The sequence below is a fragment of the Oryctolagus cuniculus genome, chromosome 14 (genome assembly GCF_051225735.1).
Source record: "Oryctolagus cuniculus isolate XC-2025 breed Fujian yellow rabbit chromosome 14, ASM5122573v1, whole genome shotgun sequence".
NCBI classification, from domain to species: domain Eukaryota; kingdom Metazoa; phylum Chordata; class Mammalia; order Lagomorpha; family Leporidae; genus Oryctolagus; species Oryctolagus cuniculus.
Genome location: NC_142880.1, coordinates 76,428,610 through 76,448,953, shown reverse-complemented (window position 1 = coordinate 76,448,953; position 20,344 = coordinate 76,428,610). Strand labels below are relative to the sequence as shown.

Here is a 20,344-nt window from a genome sequence, read left to right as displayed (position 1 = left end):
GGGTCTCTCGTGTGTGTAGGGGCCTACCTTCTGTTGCTTTCCCAGGTGCATTGGCAGAGAGTTGGGTCAGAAGTTAGAGCAGCCAGGACTTGAATTGGTGCCCACATGGAATGAATGCCAACACTGCAGGCAGCAGCTTAACTCTACACTACAGTGCCAGCTGCAAAATCAGTAAGTTTTGAAAGGCAAGGAAATTAAAGAGACATTTCTCCAAAAATAATATACAATTGGCTAAGTACATAAACAGATGCTCAATAGCACTATTATAAATTATACATTATATCTACATTAGGTAAATATAAAGAATGAGATATCACTTCACATCTACTAACTATAATTTTTATAAAAATGAAAAACAACAACTGCTGGCCTGAAAGTAGAGAAACTGGAGCCCTCTTGCACTGTAGCTGGTGGCATGGTCACTGGGAAACAGACGCTCCTCAGTGAGTTTCACTAGAGCAACTCTACGATCCAGCAGATCACTCTAGGGCAGATTTCCCAAAGAAAGGAAAGCACAGACTCAAACAGGCATCTGTATGCTGACGTTCACAGAAGCATAGTCATTACTGCCACCGGGTTGAAACAACCCAGAGGCTCATCAACTGAAGAATGGATAAAGAAAGCATGGCTTCTCCATGCTGTGGAACATTATTCAGCCATGACAAGGAGAAGTGCTAATTGATGCCACTGTGTGGTGAACTGTGAAAGCATCCTCCTAAGTGCAGGTCGCCAGACACAAAAGCCACGTGTCGTATGGTTATACTTATGTGAAGTATTGAGGAGAGGGAATCCAGACAGGGGCAAAAAGCACCTTGGTAGGGGCCCAGGGCTGTAGGATGAGGGGAATTATGGGTAGAGGGCTTCTATTTCTGTGGAAATAGAGAAGTTCTGGCAATAGAGTGGCAGTGGATGCCCAACCCTTTGACTGTACTGCCACTCAAATGTACATTTTTAAATGTTTCCAGTGATAAAGTTTATGTGTGTCTGACCATAAAAAAAAAAAATTAGCCTAAATGGGAATGTAAACACAGCCCAGAATTTAGGACGTCAGAAGGCGCCATGGGCTGAAGCTAAAAGGCTGGCTTGGAGTCAGTCAGGGGCCCCGTGCTAGGGTGGGTGCTGCTGGTGCGGCTGTGTGCCCCTGCACTCTTCAAGCCAGGCCCCCCGGGAATAAGCTTCAGGGGCTCACAGGTAGGCCACCTGTCTAGAGCCGGACCAGGACTAACGGCACCAACTCCTCCCACTGCCACAGTCCCTCACATACTGTCACCTGACTCTCATCTACCCCCCACCAAAAAATAAGAGGTGAGTGCTCCTGGCGCCACTTTCAGAGGCATTCACAGACGCCGAGTGCAAGTGCAAGGCCGCAGGTCCCTAGCCCCTGTGACAGGGCTACACCCAGCTTCTCCCCGGGGCGGCAGGTTTTTAAAAACGTGATTACAGACACACTCACAGAATTCTCTTCCATCTTCAGCTTGGTAAAATATGGTGTAGTTGTTGATGAAACCATTTCTCTCCCTCATGGGAATTTCTTTCCATGTGATTCTGGCTGTCTTCAGACCAATGTTCTCCACCTTGGTCACGGGTCCTTTCGATGGAACTTGAGATTACAGAGAGACAAGTGATCAGCACTGAACCTCGCCACAGCGGGTCTTCCCCGCAAGGGCTCTGCTAGGACTCGAGCAAAACCGTGGTGCTGGAGGTGAGGGCCGAGCAGGGCACGGGTGAATGCGCTTCTTTGGGATGATTATTTTCCGCTGTCACCCATGCTAAACAGAGGAAGAGAGGTGCTGTCCGACCGGAGGAAGAGTGTTTTTTACAGACCTCTTGCTCTGTGTGGCACCCAGCTCTTCCACAGTCATAAGCTGCCTTTGCACAACAGGAGCTGATCCCCAGTGTTGAATCTAAGACACGTTAGCTTCCAAAGAGGCAGAGAGGGCGGACGAGCAAGGCACCGCTTATTGCCACACAATTAAACTTAATGTTTTAATATGTCCTGTTTAGGATGAACTCTGTAACTCCTTTGGTTGATATTTTAAAAATTTGTTTGTTTATTTATGTTTATATTTATGTTTAATTTTATTTTCATTGAAAGTCAGAGAGAAACATAAAGAGAGATAGAGAGGGGCTGGCGCTGTGGCATAGCGGGTAAAGCCACCGCCTGCAGTGCCAGCATCCCATATGGGTGCTGGTTTGAGTCCCGGCTGCCTCACTTCTGATCCTTCTCTCTGCTAATGGCCTGGGAAAGCAGTGGGAGCTGGCCCAAGTGTTTGGGCCCCTATACCTGTGTGAGAAAGCCAGGTATAGCTGTTGCCACCATTTGGGGAGTGAATCAGCAGATGCAAGACCTCTCTCTGTCTCTCTCTCTCTCTCTCTTTGCCTCTCTATAACTCTGCCTTTCAAATAATATTTTATTATTTGAAATATTTTATTTATTTTATTTATTTGAAAGGCAGAGTTAGAGAGAGAGGTAGAGACAGAGAGAGAGGTCTTCTATCCGCTGGTTCACTCCCTAGATGGCCACAATGGTTGGAGCTGTGCCAATCCGAAGCCAGGAACCAGGAGCTTCTTCCGGATCTCCCATGTGGGTGCAGGGGCCAAAGGACTTGGGCCATCTTCCATTGCTATCCCAGGCCATTGCAGAGAGCTGATCAGAAGAGGAACAGCTGGGCCTTGAACCGGTGCCCATATGGGATGCCAGTGCTTCAGGCCAGGGCTTTAATCTGCTATGCCACAGCGCCAGCCCCAAATAAATACATCTTGAGAGAGAGAGAGAGAGAGAGAGAGAGAGCAAGCGCGCGCACTTCCATGTCCTGGTTTAAGCACCCAAATATCCACAACCGCCATGGCTGGGCCAGGCCACAGCTAGGAATGTGGAACTCAATCCAGGTGTCCCATGTGGGTGGCAGGGAGCTAACTACCTGAGCCACCACTTACTGTCTCCTAGGGTCCCCATTAAGAGGATGCTGGACTGGATGTGGAGCCGGGCCTGCAGCCCACACCCTCTGGTATGGGATGCAAGAGTTCTAAGTGGCAACTCAGCCACTGCACCAAAAGTCCATCCCCCTGAGTTGATCTTTGTTAAATGATCCCCAAGTCTACCCACCCAGCCACCCTTGCTTTGAAATTCAGTGCATCTACAACCTGACCATAACTGAGTCAAATTCATATCGATTCCTACAAGATGAAGGTGCAGCACAAACGTGTCCATGGCAACCATGAATGAGTGACAGGCATTCACAGCCCTAGCTGAATGTTGTGTGGGCCCTGGTCTTCCCCTCCTCCCAGCCTTGTCTGTACGTACTGCCTTCTTTGGCATAAGCCTGGATAGAATATGGCTTGCCCACTTCGTCTTGCAACACTGGATACACAGAGATGTTATAGCACCACAAAGGTTTTAACTTATCTGGAAAAAAAAAAGGAAGAAAACAGCATAAATGCAGAGCATGGCAGAGTAAAAAGAACGCTGCACTCAGAGCCGTGGCCTAAGATGCGTGGATGACGCTCCCCTTCTTTGCACTTTCCTCCTCCGGGAAACAAGCTTGGGCTGGGTGGTTTCTACATCAACTCTTGGCCTAAGATGTCCTGATTCATTCTTAGAATCAAATCCTGCACCACTCTGGCAAAATGACAGCGCCACCCAGGAAGAGAGAAGGAAGAGATCCAGTCCCTTCTGCTTCACGGATTTTATCGTATGATTTGGGGGCCCCGCAGAGAAAAACTCAGCCCTTCTGTCAACAGCTCTGGAGAACTCAGACCCCATGGGTCCTAGCCCCAGGGCCGGCCCACCTCCCTGCGCATGCTCAGTTCTTAATAAGAACGCTTGGCCAGTGCCGGCTCACTAGGCTAATCCTCCGCCTAGGGGCGCTGGCACCCCAGGTTCTAGTCCCGGTCGGGGCACCGGATTCTGTCCCGGTTGCCCCTCTTCCAGGCCATCTCTCTGCTGTGGCCAGGGAGTGCAGTGGAGGATGGCCCAAGTGCTTGGGCCCTGCACCCCATGGGAGACCAGGAGAAGCACCTGGCTCCTGCCATCGGATCAGTGTGGTGTGCCGGCCGCAGCGCTGCTGGCCGTGGCGGCCATTGGAGGGTGAACCAACGGCAAAAGGAAGACCTTTCTCTCCTTTCTCTCTGTCTCTCTCTCTCACTGTCCACTCTGCCTGTCAAAAAACAAACCAAAAAAAACCAAAAAACAAACAAACAAACAAAAAAAACACAAAATGCTGCTATTCAGCCTTGAGTGGGAAGGACAGGATGGAGGCCTTCTCCATGTGTCTCACTTGGGCAGGGACTTTCATATAAAGGCTACTCCATGTATCAACAGCTGGGGAAAAGGCCTCGCTCTTAAATGGGCAACCAGACCCAAAGCGAGTGTCCTAGGTAGGACAGATGGGATCCAACCCTGGTGTTGTCCCAGGATGCTCAAGATATGCAGGAAGGGCTCTCTGAAGGTGGGTGCTGCACGGTGTTTCCCACCTGGTGACACCCAGACTCCTGGTCTGATACCCACAGCTTTGTGTGCCAGCTTTGCCCAGGACATGCCAAGAAGCGTGTCCCTTCGCTGTGCTTGTGGGAGCTCCTCAAGTGCTACCCACCACATTTTCAGCTGGCAGCCCTGGTGAGCAGGAAACCAAAGCCTGCGCAGAGGGCACTGGGGGGGGGGGGTCCCACACTGGCTACCTTGCTGGATTGTCCACTTCTTGGCCCCAGACACAGATTCCCAGGACAAGGCAGAAAGTTCTGAGTCCAAATCTGGGACCCACTCAACCATCCAGGCGTCCACCTCCAGGTTGCAGCTCTGCCACTCCACCACCAGCAGGCCCTGAGCCAGCCTGGCCTGCATGCCCTCGATGCACTGAAATGCTGAAAGGAGAGAAAAATATTGCATCATGGCCGCCCAACTCATCCCGCCCCCCCCCCCCATGGTGCACCAAGCACACTGGCATCTGTTCATTGCCCAAACTGTAAAACAGGCAAACTTCAAGACCCCCCCTGTAGCCGCCCCTGCTGGTGCAGTTTGCAGCCTTGTATTGTAAATCCCTTTTCTACACCCGAGGCCTTTGATGGCTTTTGCACCTTCTTTGCTGCCCCAGAATTGACCCGTTTCCAGAAACAGAGCTCATAAGAGAGCTGATGACTAAGAAGACTGACCTTCCACAGGTGACGCTGCAGGTCCAAAGGAAAGCAAAGCTCAGACAATGAATCAAGACCCAACTTCACTCCAGCGTGCCCCTTCAGGAACCACCGCCCCCTTATCTCGGAGGGCACCTGTTAGGGATTTGAACCCTGCCCCCCAGGGACTACAGAATGGGCCTTATCTGGAAGCAGGCCTGCCGCAGATGGAGTGAGTTCAGGTGATGGGCCCTGAGCCGGACCCTGGGGTGTCCTTGTAAGTCAAGAGGGATTTGGAGACAGAAGCAGACACTCAGGGAGGTGCTGTGTGAAAGCCAAGGCGGAAATGGGTATTATTGGAGCTGCTTGGAGCCTGGGAATACCAGGAAGCTGGAAGAGGAGGGGGGGGGCCTCCCCTGGAGGCTGCGAAGGAAGCAAGGCTCAGCGGGCACCCGGATCTCAGACTCCCAACCTCCAGAATGCCGAGGCGCCACGCGTCTGCTGCTCCAAGACGCGCAGCTGGTGCTCTGCCCCCGCAGCCTGAGCAGGAGGAGACCGCGCCTTCCCCTCGCCTGGCCTCTTCCCTCTGGTTCCTTTCCTGCTCTCCCTGCAGGCACATTCTTCATAAATGACTTGCTCACAAACCCTGGCCTGGAGACAAGTCAGCGCTGGGACCCAACCCTACATTCTCCTCCCACCACGCCCGCCCGGAGCCCAGAGGAGCTGGAGGAGCAGGGCTTGAAGCACGGGCTGGGCCCCAGGGACTGAGGAGCCCTCGAGGGGCAAGAAAAAGGTTGCAGGAAGCCCCGAGCCACCCCTCCAAGGGGAACGGTGCTGCAGAGAAGCGCCCAAGCCAGCAGCTGTGGAGTGAGACTTACTGCCGGGTCCTTCGTCATTCACTGAGGACTCTGCGAGCAGTCACCTCCCATACAGCCCGTCCCCCACAATGGTGGCAAATGCTGACCCTTCCTGGAGAGGGGGCCGGGGGCGCTGACTGTGCACGCCATGAATTTCTTGCAATAGTAGGAGCCCAGTCACTTTGGGTCTATCAGAGAGAGTTCTCAAGGGTTGGTGCGCTTGCCTGTGGCCAGCTGTCCTGGCCCACGCTGGATTCTGTCCTGACTCTGTCCCGCCCTCCTCCTCAGGTCTTCTCTCAGCTCAGTGGCTGAGCGGACTCCCAGAACACAGACGTTCAGGGGTCCTGCAGGCTTGTCTGTTCCAATCCCTCACGCTGAGGATAGGAACCCAGAGGCCCTCGGGCGTGACTAAGCCCAGCTCAGCACCACACAGCATCTGTGGCTAGAATTCTAACTCATTTTAGTAACACCAAGGTTACTGGTGTTACTAAAGGTTCTGAATAAAGTATCGCACCAGTTTGGAATCCTGCAGACCTTGACTGAAATCCCACCAGGGAGACCCTGGACAAATGACCAAGCTTTCCTGAACTCCTCATCATCTGTAAGATGGATCAAACCATATCTATTACAGGTCATTCCAAAGTTTAAATGAGATAAGCTATGTTATGCTTAATACATATCAGTAGATAATATATGATAATTATACTTAATGATAGCTTTACATTAAATATTACTATTATAACTACTCTCCAGTGCCTTCTACTTTATTAAACAAAATCTGGTATGGTAAAATTCTGGCATGGTAAAATGGCAGTAAAAGCTAATGTACTTTGTGATGGGGTGGGTATTGTGGGGCAGCAGGGTAAGCCACCAGTTAGGATGCCCACATTGCCTTGAGAGTACCTGAGCTTGAATACCGACTCTGCTTCTGAGTCAGCTCCCTGCCAACGTGCACCCTAGGAGGCAGTGGATGATGGCTCAGTTACATGGGCCCCTGACACCAGCATGGAAGACGCAGATGGAGTACCTGGCTCCTGGCTTTGACCTGGCCCAGCCCTGGTTTTTGTGTGCTTTTGGAGAGTGAACCAGAGGAAAAAAGATTTCTCTCTGTCTCTCTCCAACTAATAAATAAAAAGGTATCTTTTTAGAAGATTTATTTATTTATTTGAAAGACAGAGCATCAGAGAAAGGGGTGGGGAGGGAGAGACAGAGGGAAGAGAGAGAGAGAAAGAGATCTCCATCTATTGGTTTATTCCCCCAAATAGTCACAACAATCAAGGCTGGGATGTACTGGGATGTAGATTCTAAAAGAGAAGAGAAAGGGGAGACATTTGGCCTGTTGGTTAAGATACCAGCTAAGATGCCTGCATCCCATGTCAGAGTACCTGGGTTAAATACCCAGCTGTGACTCCTGATTGCAGCTTGTTCCTAATGCAGACCTTGGGGGGCAGTAGTGATGGCTCAAGTAATTGAGTCCCTGCCACTCACGTGGGAAACCTGGATTGTGTTCCTAGATCCTGGCTTTGACCTGTCCCAGCCCTGGCCATTGAAAGCATTTGAGAAGAGAACCAGTGGATAGAAAATATCTTCTCTCTCTCTATTTCTCTCTCTCTCTCTCTGCCTCTCAAATAAATTTTTTAAGAGAAAAACAGAAATCCCAACTCTCACACAACATGCATCCTACTGAGGAAGAAAACTGTTACAAAATAAATGATAAAATATATTAAATGAAAGCTAGTACTAAATGAGATAGAGAAAAAAATAAAGCAGGAAAAGGAAATCTATTACTTGCAATTCCTTCAATAAGAATCAAAGAAGGAATTTTATTCCAAATCATGATATAAAGAATTTGCTTGGGAGCAATAAAATGTTAAAAACTACTTAATCAAAGTGTCATGAATGGGGCCAGCACTGTGGTGTACAGGGTAAAGTGTACTCTGCAGTGCCAGCATCCCAGTTTTGAGTCCAGCTGCTCCACTTCTGATCCAGCTGCCTGCTAACGCTCCTGGGAAAGCAGCAGAGGGCAGCCCAAGTGCTTGGGCCCCGGCACCCATGTGGGACACCCCAATGAAGCTCCTGACTCCTGGCTTTGGCCTGGCCCAGCCCTGGCCATTATAGCCATTTGGAGAGTAAGCCAGAGGATGAAAGACCTCTTTCTCTCTCTGTTTCCTCTCTCTCTCTGCAATTCTTTCAAATACATAAATAAATCTTACTTTAAAAAGTATAATGAACAATTTATTGACAAACATAACCAAATTCTTCCTAACTCAGCAGTCACAAGGGAGGGGGAAAAGGAAGAAAATTAGAAAGAGAACATTAAGCTAAGGCTGGGGATGTGGGCAATACCCTTTGTGGAGAAACCAGTTCAAAAAAAAGCTTCAGTCCTAAGGCCAGTTTTATCTAACTCAACCCACTTCACACCCACTGAGACCAGACAGATAAAGCTGCTGCACATAGAACTTCTAGGCCTATGACTTTGGATTCTATGAGTCAGGAAGTTTCTGACTTTTAACACAGGCTTTGTTCCAAAAGGACTTTGTCAATAGGCTCATTAATTACCAACAGATTCTGTCCCGCTCAGCACCAATCTAAAATGTCCTCATTCCATTTTCTTTGCTTTGTTTTGATTCAGAGAAACAGGTACCCTTGAGAGGATGTGGACTGCTCCTTGGCCAACTGAATGGGGCCAGGCCCCTAGGAGGAAGTTTTTATCCTACTTACGCTTTTCACGGATAGCTGGGATCCTCAGCTTGGCCTCTGGGGAAGGCCCAAGAGAATTGTAAGACCTCACAGTCACCCGATAGGTCTCGCCGCCCAGACGCAGTTTGAACTGCTGGTCCGTGGTGTTCTCTGTCTCTGTGAGGTTAGGATTGTTTTCCGGAGTGTACTGAATGTTGTAGAAAAGTGTTTCCTCCAGGACTGGGGCTCCTCTTGCTTTCTGAAATAAAATTTATTGTCACCCCCCCCCCCAAAAAAAAAGGAAGAGAGAGAGAGGGAGATAGAGAGATTGAGAAGAGAGAGGCACTGATACAGTGTAGTGCGGTGGGGATGGGTGGGTTGTAGGGGTAATGTTAATCAATAGATGCTAAACTGCAAACGAGTCATCCTTCTCCAGGATGCTGTGCTGGTAACCCTCCAAGTGCCAGCGATGGATTTACTCGATGGTTCCTTGGTATCAAACCTTTTCGTAAGCCAACTCCGTGAGGCTCAATCAGGTGGATGCCTAAATCAGAGAAAGTAAACCACCCTGGTACCTTCTGGCTGTATCTTTCAATCTATCCCACATGGGCAGAGAAGAAAAAGCTGGAAACACTGCCCCTTTGCTTGTATCCCAAGTCTGGTCTCTCCGTGGGTCATCTCTTGCCTAGAGGCCTCCAAGGATTAGATAATACCCACACCTGTGTCTGTTATCGCCACATCACTCCTCCCTAGGGAGGAAGCCAACTTCACAGCACTAAGCACTCCCGGCCTGGCAGAGGACTAAGAGCTGAGATGAATAAAACATTGAGGGCTTCCCTATCTAAAGTGGAACTCCCAGGGCTCCCAGCCAAATTCTTGTTTTCAGAGTTGAACCTTGGCTCACTAACAAAATGTGTCGCCTGAGTGTCAACGTGTTGAGTAGTTCCCAAGAATTTAGGGCTTCCCAGTCGTTTACTTTCTGTTAGTAATCATGCGCGGAGGTGGAGCAGAATGACTAAATGTAAGGTCAGACAGGGTTTTAGGAGTCACTTTGTCCTTGACGCCAGCCATGGCCTAACAGATACACTGGCTCCTCCCTGGTGACTAGGATCTTTCTCTCTCGAGACAACCCATTCTCTTTTTAAAAAAGCAGCTTTTTTTGGGATATAATTCATATTCCATAAAATTTTAAGGTCTGCAATTCAATGGTTTTCGGTATATTCAGAGTCATGCAATGAACACTCCAATTTTACAGAATTTTAGGACCTTTTTTTTAAAAACCAACTTAAATTCTTTGAAAACTCTCCTCTGAGGCAAAAAGAAAGTCAATCCACAGGAGAAAAGAAGGAGGAGGACACTGAAGTCCATCTCAACTATTTTGCATGACCCCTAGCCGCTGCTATGTAGCTAAAACCACACGTGTGTAATGTCATTTGTCCTTTCGTCTCCTAAGTCATCGGTTTCTTTCTTGATAAAGGAGAAGAAAGCATAGCACTTGGGATTGATTTGCAAAGACTTCCCAACTCTACTAGCTGTACTTCCCCAAGCCACAGCCTCTGCAACTTGAGGGTGTCCCCTAGCCCGGGGGAGGGGGGTTGAAGGCAGAGAGGCAAGGGCAAGAGGGTGCTCCAACCCTAAATCCTGGGGATTTAATTCCACACAGGAAAGCAGAGCGATGTCTCCATTTTCAGAATGCGTTAAACTCACCTGGGCTTTCCTACGAATTCTGGAGACACACGAAGGCGTTTCGCATCTCAGGCCTCTCTGCCTGCCCTTCTTTCTCCTCACCTCCCTGGTATTTCTCTCCTAGGTTGCTTTCTCTAGTTGCCCTTTTCCTTCCCTGTTTATTCCCTCTTCCTCCTCCTTTTCTGTCCTTTCCCACTTTCTTTTCCCATCTCCTCTTCCCAACATCACCCACCTGCCTTCTCCTTGTTCCTCACTCCCAGGCCCACACTCCAGGAAAGACCATTTGTCTTTGCATATCCATACCCCAGTACTCAGCAGGACACAGGTGACATGTCCATTGGCAATGGCCCAAGGACATGACACACTGGTGATCTGTCCCCAGCCAGTGCTCCTCCTAGACGTGGAGTTGGAGCTGCAGTCTTACGTTGCCTTCTGGTGGGGACGGGGATGGTTTCATTGAGAAGGACATGGCACCTGCTGCACTTGGACTTTGAACCTGCCCCAAGTGTCAGAGCCTCAGACCAAAGAAGAAGGAGTCTCTAATGTGCACTGGAGCCCTCTACAAGGCGACCTGTGAACTCTGCTGAGCTGGACAGCCACTGTGAGACGTGGGGCATCATAAAGCCTCTAGGGAAGGAAATTCAGGAGGCAAAATTTCATGAATCACAGCATTCAGAGAGGTAAGAGACGAAAGGTTTTTAAACAGGAAAAAACAAAAACTGAAAGAAACAATAACCCCGACGAGGTCACCTTCCACAGCAGCCGCACTGGCCTTTTTCCATCTGCCTCAGCTGGTCTCAGGACCCGCCACAGTTCCAGGCCGTATGGAGCTGTAAGGAACGAGAGCGAGGTGCTGAACTCAGAGGACAGGGAGTTGCAACAAGAGATAGGGGAGTTGGCTGGGCTACCTGCTTGGACTATGGGGCCGGGGAGGATTTGCTTGAGATCAAGGAGGACTACGGGAGACAGGGGAGGAATAGCAGCCTTGTCATCACTAACAGGGTCCTCGTTTTATGGCTGAAGGATTGGAATCAACCAAGGGTAAGAAAGAAAGCTGCTCCTGGGTCTGATGACTTAATATAAGCTAAAAGTACAACAGACTCCACTGAATACAATCTATTACCCAAATCTAGATTGAAATGTGATCATTCCACATTCTCTAAGATATAACCTCTATCTACAGGAAAGCTTAGAATTGCACTGATAACAGTTAAGGAGATATGTGTACACATGAGTATAATTTATAACATGTCTACTTCCAGAGAGAGAGGAAACTGCACTTATAATGTTATAAAATACAAGAAAAAATAAATAAGAAGGGAACAGGAAAATGATCTGTACTAGGTTTCTTCCCGAGCTCTAAGTTTAATGCTTGCTTAATTACAGGAAAAGTAAGGAAGAATCATATTGAGTTGCCTATTTCTCATGGTCCAATAAACAGGAAACATAGAAATTCATAAGAAGAGGCAACCAAGTTCTGACTGTGAACACTGAATTCATAAATGGAATTTATCATGTGTATCCTGTCAAAAAGAACCTAGGATAACATAAAGGCCAACATCTGTAATCCCAGCTGAGCCCAAGCACAGAAACATTGCATACATACGTTTCTCATGGTTGTTTTCCATCAAACCCAAGGGCCTAAGTCCTGACTCATGCCTCTCTTGAGGAAACGATGTAGTCTAGGACAACACAGTCCAGCTGTACAGCTTTCTGATTATCTAACCATGCTGGGAGAAAACTCATAAAAGCAAGGGAGCTGCATTTCCCTGAATCTCTGGACTATGTCTCATATAACATGCCACAAGCAAGTTTGGCAAAGGATGGTTCACTGGCAAGCTACGGTTGAATACTCTGACATGTACTTCAAATGTCAAGATGCTGAGCTGCTGGTTGAAGAATGACCCAGGAGAGGAAAACAGAGATTTCTCAAGAACCATCCAGAGGGCTAGTGGTCTGTGATTTGGAGAAGAAAGGAAATGTCCCTAACTGGGGTGGCAATTGTTGCCCTTGAATCCTTTCTGAAGGAAATTGCAAGTTGTTATTAGGTGCACAGTGAATGGGATCCACCACGGAGGCCAACCTTGAAGTGTCTTGGGACTAAGAGGTTATCTTCAGGGACCTTTAAAATTTTAGGTGGCTTGGCCAGCGCCGTGGCTCAATAGGCTAATCCTCCACCTTGCGGCGCTGGCACACCAGGTTCTAGTCCCAGTCAGGGTGCCGGATTCTGTCCCAGTTGCTCCTCTTCCAATCCAACTCTCTGCTGTGGCCTGGGAGTGCAGTGGAGGATGGCCCAAGTGCTTGGGCCCTGCACCCAATGGGAGACCAGGAGAAGTACCTGGCTCTTGGCTTCAGATCAGTGCAGTGTGCTGGCTGCAGCAGCCATCGGGGGGTGAACCAACGGCAAAAGGAAGACCTTTCTCTCTGTCTCTCTCTCACTGTCCACTCTGCCTGTCAAAAAAAAATTTTTTTTAGGTGACTGGGTATCTTATAGTGAAATTACTGAACTCCAACTAAAGACAGCCTTATAATATGGAAAAAGTTAAGTCAGTAACTGTGTGGTCTCCAATAAAGGACCACATTTCTACAATTACTCTTGCAAAAGCCAAAATGTAGGCAGCACAATATAGCCGTTGGGCCCACGATCTCCCAGTGAGATCTATGGTGATTCAACTTTTAAAGATTGGAACTGTTCAGCCTTTACATATGGCTGCATTGAACGCCACTGAGTTGTTACCTTCCAAGCTCTGCCAGGAGTTCTCTGATTTCCCTAAGGAAATGCTTCTGATTTACTGAACCAGAAGACAGAATTGCCAGTAGGCAGCATTCCTAGCTAGGGGTTCAGACAAACCAGAGTAATGTGAGGCAAAGTCTCTCCCAGAACACAATCTTAGCACAGGGCTCTAAAATTGTCAGGGCTCCAAAGCTAACCCATGGAATTGGAGGGACTCTCATTCTGTTTCTTTTTCTTTCTTTCTTTCTTTTTTTTTTATTTTTTACAGGCAGAGTGGACAGTGAGAGAGAGAGACAGAGAGAAAGGTCTTCCTTTTGCTATTGGTTCACCCTCCAATGGCCGCTGCGGCCGGCGCACAGCGCTGATCCGATGGCAGGAGCCAGGTGCTTCTCCTGGTCTCCCATGGGGTGCAGGGCCCAAGCACCTGGGCCATCCTCCACTGCACTCCCTGGCCACAGCAGAGAGCTGGCCTGGAATAGGGGCAACCGGGACAGAATCCGGTGCCCCGACCGGGACTAGAACCTGGTGTGCCGGCGCCACAAGGCAGAGGATTAGCCTAGTGAGCCACGGCGCTGGCCTCATTCTGTTTCTAACTTGCAGCATCTACCTGTTCCAATCATGTGGAAAGGCAAACACAGAAATTGTAATATTGAGAGTGAGAGGGGGAAAATGTACAAAGTATTCATCATAATCCAGGCCAAAATATTCATCTCAAGGATAGATATATATATATATAGGTAAAAATAAGCTGCTAGTTAGATAATCAATCATTCTAGACATGTGACTAAAAGTAAGTGAGGGGCCAGAGCTGTGGCATAGCAGGTAAAGCCACCACCTGCAGTGCCAGCATCCCATATGGGCGCATGGTTCTAGTCTCGGTTGCTCCTCTTCCAGTCCAGCTCTCTGCTGTGGCCCAGGAAGGCAGTGGAGGATGGCCCAAGTGCTTGGGCCCTGCACCCGCATGGGAGACCAGGAGGAAGCACCTGGCTCTTGGCTTCGGATCGGCGCAGCGCGCCATCTGTAACAACCATTTGGGGGGTGAACCAGCAAAAAGAAGACCTTTCTCTCTCTCTCTCTATCTCTCACTGTCTAACTCTCAAGTAAATAATAAAAATAAAAAAAAATGAAATTTTAAAAAATATAAAAAGAAAAAAATTATTTATTTGAAAGCTAGATTTACAGAGAGAGGGAGAGACAGAGAGATCTTCCAACTGTTGGATTACTTGCCCAGATGGCCTTAACAGGTGGGCTAAGCCAAAGCTAGGAGCCAGTAACTTCATACTGGTCTCCCACATTGCTGCAGGAGCCTAAGTACTTGTAGGTCCATCTTCTGCTGTTTTCCCAGGTGCATTATCAGGGTGCAGGATCAAAAGTGGAGCAACCAGGACTCAAACCAGTACCCATATGGGATGCCAGTGTTGTAGGCGGCAGCTTAACCCCCTATGCCACAATGCCAGCCCCATCCCTATTTCTGAAGCAGAGAGATTAAGCAACTGCCTGATATCATAAGCTTTTAAGTAACAAAGCCAGGATTTGAAATGAATTATAGCGCATGTAGTAGACAAATAGTCACATGCTTACATGTAGGTGAATAACCGTGGTCATCAGGATGTTGAAATCCAGAAGAAAATAGGTTGTAAGTTTTCAAGCAATTAGAAAGGCACGAGTTGGGGTGTGTTAACTGGCATTTCTTTGTGAAATAGGGAAACAAATGGTTTGTGAATTGGAAAAGGGGAAACTAGTATTTTATGCAAGTAGGAATGTGCATTTTTAGCTGGGATAGAGAAAAACGAGTACAAACAAAGGCTGGAGTTCTCTAGTGGTGCCTTTGGTAAGTCAGGGTTGGTTTGGTTTAATTATCAAAGGCACAGAACACCAGCGGCTAGGGCTTTGCTGATTAATTTTAGCCAAGCTCTTAGAAGTAATAAATCAGATGAAATAGAAAATTCTGTTTCTGACAGCAAAACAGCTGAGAAGAGTGACATCAGGGAGTCTCTGGCTGTAATTAGCTAAGGAAGCTGCAGACTGAGCCACAGTGGCAGCAGAAAAGGGCAGTGACAGGCCAGAAATAAGAGTTGGCCTCAGGTGTGGCACCTGACGGGTGCTGCTTCTCCTGTCACCTGTTCAGCGCTGTAGCAGAGGAAGGGGAGAATTGGCTGGATGAAACCATATGAATTTCATTCTAATATTTTACAAGGGATCTCAGCTATGAAAGAAAATACAAACTGACAATTCCAATAGATTATGACCTCTAGGTCATTTACTGTGCCATTTGTGTGCTCTTTGATATTTGTAAACTTTTATGTTTGTCTTTGCTGGCCCTTTGAGATGATGTCTGCAGAATGTGAATGTGCTCCCAGACCCCAGTGGAAAGGGGCCAGCAAAGAAAGAGGTACTTTTCTCTAAAGGGAGAGAGAACTTCCAATTTGCTTATGGCCTTGTCCAAATACTAATGGAGTTTGTGGATTCAAAAGGCTTCCATAGCCTAGGCAGCTCATGTCAAGAGCCTTGGGTGATCACTGACATCATACATAAGAGTGTTAATAGTTAAATTAACAGGAGTCACTGCGCACTGACTCCCCATACAGGACCTCTGTCCTCAATGAGTTGTATTGAGAGTTAACTCTAAAACCAGTTCTCAAACAATTTGTGTGTGTGTAAATTATTGAGATCTTTTTTTTTTTTTTACAGGCAGTGTTAGACAGTGAGAGAGAGAGAGAGAGAGAGAGAGAGAAAGGCCTTCCTTCCATTGGTTCACCCCCAAATGGCAGCCACGGCCGGCACACCGCGTCCATCCGAAGCCAGGAGCCAGGTGCTTCCTCCTGGTCTCCCACGCAGGTGCAGGGCCCAAGCACTTGGGCCATCCTCCACTGCCTTCCCGGGCCACACAGCAGAGAGCTGGACTGGAAGAGGAGCAACCGGGACAGAACTGGCACCCCAAATGGGACTAGAACCCGGGGTGCTGGTGCCGCAGGCGGAGGATTAGCCTAGTGAGCTGCAGCGTTGGCCAATTATTGAAATCTTTACTTAGTATAGACTTGGTCTTCTGTGTACAAAGTTAATTGAAAATGAATTTTAATAGAAAATGGGATTGGCAGAGGGAGAGAGAGGAGCCTCGAGGAGGGGTGGGAGTGTGGGTGGGCGGGCTGATATGGTGGGAAGAATAGCTATATTTCTGAAGTTGTACTTATGAAATTCATATTCTTTAAAAAATAAATTTAAAAAACTGAATACAGAAAAAAATGTGCTCCCAAGTCACATAATTTTCATGAACAGTTTACAGGAAACTCACATCTTGACCAGCTTTATTTTAACTATCCGTGTGGTTTTATTTATTTCAGATGCAGATAGACCTTATCACATGGAAGGCACGATTCTAAGCACGGAGCGCATTGTGACTTCGACTTTTCTGTGGCCCTTTCCTACCCTGCTCCAGCACGGTATGTGAAGGCAGAACCTCAGGTGAGAAGGCCGTCAGTGGCCGCCTGGCCAGCTCCCCATCTGCTGCATGAATCCCGGGTTCGGTAACTGCCTCCACCAAGGGGTCGTCCATGCTAAGCGTGAACAGCTCCGGCAGGCAGTCCGGAAGGCATCAAGTTGGTTCCCCACAGCAGAGCATTTGTGAGAAGGTGGCAAGCATGTGTTAACACCAGCCTGGTCTCATGAGAAACTGAACCAGGATCTGGAAGAATAAGTTACCATATGGACCAGGGAGCATGGAAATTGAGCCCAGTGTGGGACTTGGCTGTGAGACGGAATGTGAAGGGCTGTGGGAGAATTCGTGATCTAAAACTCATGTCTCTCACAAAACATAACGGGTGAAGCCTCAAAGGCATGCAGGAAGGGTCAGCTGTTTGCATTTCTTGTCCATGTTTCAGAAAACCATGTGTGGACATTGCCAAGTAGTCTCCTAATTAGTCACTCATTCCTTGTGTTGGGTTGGAATATGGTTCCGGTCCTAATCCCTGGGCACTGTAATGTTGCCTTATTGGCAAAAGAGACATTGCAGATGGGGCTGAGGGGGACACCATCCCGAGCTATCCAGGCAGCCTGAAATGTTGTCACAGAGGGAGGCAGGGGGAGATTTGACCAAAGAGGAACAAAAGGTGATGATGGAAGTGGAGGTTGGAGCGATGAGGGACAGGCAATCAGCCAAGGAACACAGGCAAACACCAGAGGCTAGACCAGGTAAGGGAACGCGCTCTGTTTGCAGGCCCCTGGATGGAAACAGCCCATCAGCACCTTAGCCTCAGCCTGGTGAAATAGATTTTGGACTTCTGATCTCCAGAAGTATAAGAAAATAAATCTGTGTTGCTCTGAGCCACATGTCATGATTTGTTGGGGCAGCTATCAACAGCAAATGTGTTCATAAAATGCTCATCAGTCATCTCTCGGGGCCAGCGCTGGGCAATGCTCTTGTGAGTAGTAACGTGTGCTAAGGGTCCCTGAGCCATTTGTTCACAGCTCTGAAGCTCCACCGCCTCGTCTCACGGATAGGCATGGCTTCATACATACTTTATAGGGCTTGTCGGAGGACGGACACTAACGGTAGCAGGACGAATAACAAGGAAAGCAAGTCTGACATTTAGTGAGGGCTCATCATGGGCTAAACACATTGTTCCCTTTAATATTTGAAATAGCACTAAAAAGCAGGTTCTACAAACTCAGTTTTATAAATTACATTCTAATCTGGAAAAGGGGAATAAACAGTGAGGCTGCCTTGCCCAGAGCCGCTCCAGAGCCAGGCAGGGGCTGAAGCCCAGCCCGGCGCCCGAAGCCAAGCGAGCAGCAATCTTGAAAGGCGTCCCTGACGCATGGTGAATGGTGAGCATTCGATCAGTGTGCAGTTCCTGTCTCTTACCTTCACTGTCATGAATCATGTGACTTTGTTGTTGCTGTTGTTGAGAGGTAGAGAGACAGAGAAAGAGGAAAAGAGAGCTTCTATTTCCCAAATGCCTGCAATGGCAGGGGCTGGGCTGGAGCTCAAGCTGAGAGCCAGAAACTCAATCCAGGTCTCCCATACAGGTGGCAGGAACCCAATTACTTGAGCCATCACAACCACCTCCCAGGATCTGCATTAGCAGGGAGCTAGAATTGAAAGTTGAACCCATGGGGCTGGCACCGTGGTGTAGCCAGTAAAGCTGCCTCCTGCAGTGCCAGCATCCCATCTGATTGCCTGCTTGACTCCTGGCTTCTCTTCTTTGGATCCAGCTCCCTGCTAATGTGCTTGGGAAAAGCAGCAGAGGATGACCCAAGTGCTTGGGACCCTGCACCCTCGTGGGAGTTCCACAAAAACTCCTGGCTCTTGGCTTCGGATCAGCCCAACTCCAGCTGTTACAGCCATCTGGGGGAATGAACCAGCAGAAGGAAGATCTGTGTGTGTGTGTGTGTGTGTGTGTGTGTGTGTATAATTCTACCTTTCAAATAAATAAAAATAAATCTTAAAAAGTAAAAAAAGGAGCTGGGGCTGGTGCTGTGGCATAGTAGGCTGAGCCTCCACCTGGGGCACCAGCATCCCATATGGGTGCTGGTTTGTGTCTCAGCTGCCCCACTTCCGATCCAGCTCTCTGCTGTGGCCTGGGAAAGCAGCGGAAGATGGCTCAAGTGTTTGGGCCCCTGCACCCATGTGGGAGACCCAGAAGAAGCTCCTGGCTCCTGGCTCTGGATTGGCCCAGCTCTAGCCGTTGTGGCCATTTGGGGAATAAACCAGCAGATGGAAGACTTTCTTTCTGCCTCTTCCTCTCTCTCTGTAACTCTCTCTCTCAAATTAAAAAAATAAATTGAACCCATGTTTTGTGACATGGGTGGACATCCTAACCAATGTCTTACCCACAAGGCCCAATACTTAACCCCACATGACATTTTCGTTTTGTTTCTTACACTTTTACCTTTTTAGTAGTAGTTCCAGGGTCTACAGGAGTCGGCCTTTACGCTGTCACTGGATACCTTTAAACCCAATGATGCCACTTCACATTCAGAGTAAGAACCTCAATCCTCTGCCTTTGGATACAAAGCTCTAAGGCAGCCAACACGATCAGACGAGCACAGCTCACTCCAGGGCTCAGGTGGCTGTGTACGGGGAGGGAACGTGCAGCCTCCGCAGGCCTGGGTTCTCAGGGCCCCACACGTCTAAGCCTAGCACGTGATGAAACCTCCCAGGCCGAGGCTGAGGCAGCCACGCACCAGGGCTGGCAGAACACGGAATCAACTGGGCCACTTACCTTCCGCCTCCGTTACTCCCCTTTCTTCTCGGCTCAAGTCGCTCCAGAACTTTGACTCTCTGACCATACACTGCAGATTCACGACATACTCCGTAGACGCCTGCAGTCCTGTGAGGTTGTAGGCATAGTCTACATAGTTGCTGGGGAATTGCAGTCTCTTCTGCAAGACGAGACAGCCCTGAGAGGAGGCAGAGACAGCACTTGGCAGCCTTCCCTTTTCCCTTTTCGCCCCTCAATGCTCTCTTGCCATCTTATTTTGAGTATATATTTTTTTATTTGAAAGGTAGTGAGACACACACAGAGAAGTTGCCCACAGAAATATCCCATCTGCTGCTTTGCTCTCCAAATGCCAGCCACAGCCAGGGTTGAGGCAAGCTGAAGCCAGGAGTCCAGAACTCCACCCGGGTCTCCCACATGGAAGGCAGAGACCCAAGTACTCGAGCTGGCACCTGCTGCCTCCCAGGACATGCACTAGCAGGAAGCTGAAATGGAAGCAAAGGAGCAGGAATTCAAACCAGGCTCTCTGATACATAACATGGGCATCTCAAGCCACAACTTGAGAGCCAAACGCCTACTTACTGACCGTTTTAGAATTAGCTACTCTATGTCTCACATTTTAAAACAGATGATTTTCATGAGTAAACCTCCACACCGCCTGGGGACAATTTGTGCCTGAATGAGTGTAAATCATCCCATGAACCACACCATCTCCCTTCCATTTCCTGTCTGGAGGCTTGTGCAACAGGGGCCAGCATTGTGCCATAGACGGTTAAGCCAAAAGTGGCACCAGCATCCTGTGTTGGAGCATCAGTTCCAGGGCTGGATGTCCCCCTTCTGATCCAGCTCCCTGCTAATGCAGACGGGAAGGCAGTGGAAGATGGCTCAAGGGCTTGGGCACCTGCCACTCATGTGGGAGACCAGAATGGAGTTCCCAGCTCCTGGTTTTGGCCTGGTACAAACCTAGCCATTGAGGCCATTCGGGGAATGAACCAATAGATGGAAGAGCTCTCCCTTTCACCTCCCCTCTCTATCACTCTGCCTTTCAAATAAAGAAATAA

At 48.6% G+C, this 20,344-nt stretch overlaps 1 protein-coding gene across 1 annotated transcript in view; it reads right to left on the bottom strand.

Annotated features, from left to right (window-relative positions):
• Positions 1-20,344, bottom strand: part of IL31RA (interleukin 31 receptor A) — a 53,720-nt gene that overhangs the window by 10,044 nt on the left and 23,332 nt on the right. The window contains exons 5-10 of the mRNA XM_017344724.4: positions 19,287-19,446; positions 11,082-11,161; positions 8,688-8,904; positions 4,678-4,860; positions 3,305-3,406; positions 1,454-1,600 (exon numbers count right to left, since the gene is read on the bottom strand). Coding sequence (XP_017200213.3) covers positions 1,454-1,600; positions 3,305-3,406; positions 4,678-4,860; positions 8,688-8,904; positions 11,082-11,161; positions 19,287-19,446 — 889 coding nt within the window. The remainder of the gene's footprint in view (positions 1-1,453; positions 1,601-3,304; positions 3,407-4,677; positions 4,861-8,687; positions 8,905-11,081; positions 11,162-19,286; positions 19,447-20,344) is intronic.